The sequence below is a fragment of the Polistes canadensis genome, unplaced genomic scaffold (assembly GCF_001313835.1).
Source record: "Polistes canadensis isolate GaletaPanama2010 unplaced genomic scaffold, ASM131383v1 scaffold_72, whole genome shotgun sequence".
In the NCBI taxonomy this organism is placed as follows: Eukaryota; Metazoa; Arthropoda; class Insecta; order Hymenoptera; family Vespidae; genus Polistes; species Polistes canadensis.
In genome coordinates this window covers 606,649-611,791 of record NW_014569619.1, presented here as the reverse complement: position 1 = coordinate 611,791, position 5,143 = coordinate 606,649, and the positions used below count along the sequence as shown (strand labels likewise).

The following is a 5,143-nucleotide window of genomic DNA, read 5'->3' as shown; positions in this document are numbered from 1 at the left end:
TTCGAAGGATTATGTTTTTTTTTTTTTTTTTTTTTCTTAGAAGATTTTTAAATTCGACCATTCGCATCACCTTTTCCATTAATTAAGTTTATTCTCGGCGATACAATCATCGTCGTTTGACCGTTCTTCTCTCTTTTACCGTATCAATTAAATATTTTACGAAGAACTGGAATATATTCTTGTTATATAATTTATATACATCCTGGATCAATTATCGATAAGATTTAATCATTCGTATCGATAATACTCGAATTATAATTACAAACCAATCTAGCTTTATATTGTTAATTCGATAACGAGAATCGTATAATACAATTATAAATTTATAAATTCTATTATTTTCAAAATAAAATGTTTAACATTTGAAAACATTATTTGAGAAAAATTCTCAAGCAAGAATAAATCTGATAATATGATTCGTTAAATTGAAAATATGTATGTATGTATATATGTATTCCGTAATAAAACAGAATCACTATTCCACTTTCACTTTAAAATCAATAAGAAAATAAACATAGGTTGCAATTTAATAGACACGATTAATTAATCATCGATAAATGATTCTGATCATTCTCATCGGAAATATTACACACAAAAAAATACCTATTTCGTATAAAGAGATTTTTCAAAAATTAGAACACACAATCTGCCATCCGTTACTTTTGATCTTAAAATCATAAAAAAAAACATGCGACTAGTTTTCCCTTTTTTTTTCTCTCTATTTTAACAACATGTTGATTATACCAAAAACGTGAAATCAAAAGTCTATAAAATTGTGTAAAAAAAAAAAAAAACGAAGATAGTAGCAGTAGTAGTAGTAGTATTAAATTCTTCAATGATTATGCAACGAAAGTCAAATATATTTTTTCTCATTCGAATAATTAAATGTTATCTTAATGGATTACATAATATGCGAGGGCGTAGTTAACAACAGCAAAATGAAATAACTATCAACCGAATAAAGACGACGAACATGGAATAAAATTAACCTAGTAGCCATCTTTGACGTATAATTTATGAACATCTACTTTATAACCTTCTCCACTGGTATCCACTTAAGATGGATTACGAATGAAACCGTTACGTGAATAAACTCTCTCTCTCTCTCTCTCTCTTTCTCTTCCTTTTTTCCTCTCTCAATTTTTTTCTCATTGTTTTTCTCCTTCTCTCTCTCTCTATTTTACTTTTACTTTTATTCGTATGAAAAAAATATTACAAATTATTTATCTCAAAGAGTATAAAGTATATACTCTAGATTTAAAGTAATAAATCATTGAAATATTCGAAATACCGATTAGTATAGTATAACATTAAGATAGGAATCGATTTAAAGGATAGAAATGTTAAGACAAGCGTTTGAATGAATGAATGAAATTCTTTTCCAGTCGGAAGTCAAGACCAGGAAGGTGAAGGAATGCTGCGAGGGTTACAAACCAATGGAAATACTCAAAGAGAACGATGGCGATACTAACTGTTTACCTTTTTGCGATAAATGCCTAGCGGGTGTTTGCGTTTCACCTAACAAATGTCAATGCGATCCAGGTTACTATGGAACGGATTGTTCGAAAGGTGAGTTGACAGATCGATCTATTACAAAATATTCAATATTTTTTATCATTTATAATCTACAGGATATTTGAAAAAGAGTTGAGACCAAATTTATATTAGGTATTACTCAGATTAAATAAATGAAAGAAAAAAGGTTCATATAAACGTGTCGAAAAAATCAAAGATAATGAAACGAATGAATGTCTTTGGACAAATGTTTTGATATTATTTAAATGAATGTAAAAATACGTGAGAAATTTATCCAATAATATTAAAGGAAAAATTCGAACCAAGTTAATACAGATAAATTTTGTTATTCCACGTTCCGTAGATTAAATTGAAATAAAAATATATTATTTATGCAAATATATGTATAGAACTAAAGTATATTTTTACTAACACGATTGAAATCATATATTTTGATTAATTAAAATATATTCGTATCGAAATATTTTACACACGCGTATCAATTCACCTTGCAGGAAATGTAAATCGATACATTTTGATTTAATCAAATGTACAATTTCTAATTTATTTCATAAGTTTCACTTATATGATAAGCAAAGAGAAAGGGACGGTTAATATTTTAACGTATTTTTCTATAAATTAAATACTGAATAACTTGTTATTCCTGTTAATAAACACAAGAAAGGAAATCCAATAAAAATATGTAATAGAATATAATTTTAATTTTGGATAAAAAAAATTAATAACATATTGGACATTTTTCGTAATATAATTATTCGCAAAATAATTGAATATGTCTTAAAAAATAATACGCGTCTGTTATATTTTTGTCTTTTCCATCAATTAAAATAGAAATCGTGGTTACGTTTCGTTTCGTTTCGTTTCATTTCGTTTCGTTTCGTTTCATCTCTTTAAAGGCGCCATTCATTCATTTCTCAACAGCAGCCATCATTTCAAACGTGGCTCAAACATTGATCTTCTCTGTCAGCTTTCGTTATTCCTCCTCCTCTTCAGCGCCTTCTAATTACGCAGCTCAGTATTAATAAAAAAAGCAAGAAAAGAAAAAAGGAGAACAAATGTAAATGACACCACAATTTTAACGTCGCTTAGCCGAGCAGAAGAGACAAAAAAATGCGAACACTTTTAGAAAAAAATAATTATTTCAGTATAATCATTACCTGCAGATTTTTCTCTTGCACAACAGTAATAAAATACTTGAATGTTTAAATGAATTATTATTAATCGTAAATTGTGATATCGATTATGAATTATGATCACGAATCTACCAATTGAAAGATTTATAATTATTTTTTGTTAATAAGTATTTAAATAATTGCATTTGAATGAATTCTCAAATATTTATAATATCATAGCTAGATTAGAATATTTAAACGATACCTTTCATAAATATCTTAACATAATTGAATAATTTAATCAGTCCAGCGTGGTAAATGACAAGATTGCAAGTAGGTAAATTCATCGACGTTGGGTAATATTAGTAAACACGATACCTCAAGGCAGAACACTCGTGAATGTTTACGCGTTTAAATTGAATTCAATATTCTCGAGTTAACTTACTATTAAGTTTCGAATTAACATCGGATAATCAAGGAAATCTGCATAATCCTTCGTGGATAGTATAGTCAAATGAAAAATAATGAAGGGAAAAATAATACATTTGTTTCGATTGACACAATGGCACGACAAGAACGTGGAAAAAAATTCTAAACGCATTTGTTAACGAATAAAAATAATCTACAATATGATATCGCAAATATCGTTAATTTAATATTATCATCGATTATTCGACGTTGCACACACACACATATCCAATGGGCAACCATAAAACGTATAAAGAAACGTCATCGTGATAGAAAGAATATATTTCACGCTCGGTGAAACGAACCGACCTTCCCAAATAACAAAGATTGCTAAAACAAATTAAATTAGAAAAAATAATGGGAGAATAAGGGAACAAAAACAAAAAAGGAATTTAACGTAAACGAACAGTTTTCTTACGCGAATATCGGAATAAATCATAAGAGATTTTTTCCATTCGGTGTATCGTCATCGTTGTTAGCGTGATTTTCTAAAAAGAAAAGCCAATGGCTTATAACGTTCGTGACTATTCGCAATATGTGTTATATTTCTTGGCGTAACCCTCGTGATATTTGCACGAAGGTACAATATATATATATATATATAGATATGACTATGATTATTATTAAAATTAATATGAATTCTCTAATATTAAAATATTCCGAAGTCTGGCGCGAAATTTCTGTTATTCAAAGGAATCGTTGTCGCTCGGGGCATCTTACTCGTGACACATTATTCATAATATTTCATTATTTCATTTATATTTTAAGAATCCTTGCTAAAATAGTCCAAGGATAGATCAGATTTATTTTTACTAATCCTTTATAATCCACGATAATGCGAAATATTTATGCAGAAAAAAAACCATCTTCTGATCCATTTAACGTACACAATTTACAGAGTGTTATAAATACCCATAGTAATTTGTTTTCTATATCCAAAAAAAAAAAAACATTGAACCAACGCGGATAACTTTTAAGTATTAACGTCCCGTTAAATCATGGAATGTGAATAATTATCTCTCGTAAATACGGCACCATAGGTGAGCTATGAATAATGAGAAACTTACTCTCTCTCTCTTTCTTTCACGATTGCGTCCCTATTTTCATTTTTATTAGCAGAAAGAAAAAAAAAAGAAAGAGAAAAAAGCCTTGAACGACAGGTGAAAGATAATGAGCAAATGATGATATTTTCGAAAGTGAATCGTATTAAAATTGATAGGTTGCACATTTGTTCGTCTATTACGTTTTAATGCTAACTTTTTGTTTCTTTTTTTATTTCTTGTAATTCTTTCAAATAAGTCGGGTTAACGTAACGATCCTTTTTAAAGTCGATCATTTTTCTAATTTAAGTCGCATGAGAGACGAGTTTCCCACGATGACGGTGCGTAATGAGAGAGAGAGAGAGAGATAGAGAAAAGAAAAACCTGTAGAAAACAGTAATAAACCAAGAATGGTACGTACACGTATTTCTTTTCGCATATTACGCATACGCGACGTTTTGTAATAACATTTGCCTGGAAAAAGCAAAAGAATATTCCCCTGTTCAATGTCTGTCATATATATATATATATATATATATATATATCTGTCGTTATTGCCAAAGAATATTTCAATAGTGCCACGCGTATTGTTAATAAAAGCCATTCTAAGTACTCGCGATCCGTCTGGATAAATATTACATCAACGATCGAGGAGGACTCTTCGAAAGTTACGGATGTGCGGAAGTTACGAAGTATTACTAGCTTTCCCGACTACCACAAGTTTCAAGAAGATCCAACGCATCGTAACTATCAAGACATTCAATTTTATTCTAACAGAATTAATATTATACAAGCAATCGAAATAATAATCGTTTGACTAATCATAAATAAAAAATAATCGATATATTAAACACAAATTTCTCAAAGAGGATTTATATAGAAAAGAAAAATTCATTCACGTTGAAAGATATCGAATATGTATAAATATTAATATTTCAGCGATCATAAGATTCTTGATATTATTTAATTTTAATTTATTACAGTAAT

General features: G+C 28.7%; 1 protein-coding gene across 2 annotated transcripts in view; it reads left to right on the top strand.

Moving 5' to 3' along the window:
* The window catches only part of LOC106786364, a 15,145-nt gene that overhangs the window by 6,096 nt on the left and 3,906 nt on the right, over positions 1-5,143 (top strand). For both annotated transcript variants that reach the window (XM_014747654.1, XM_014747653.1), the window contains exon 4: positions 1,386-1,569. In XM_014747654.1, coding sequence (XP_014603140.1) covers positions 1,386-1,569 — 184 coding nt within the window. The remainder of the gene's footprint in view (positions 1-1,385; positions 1,570-5,143) is intronic.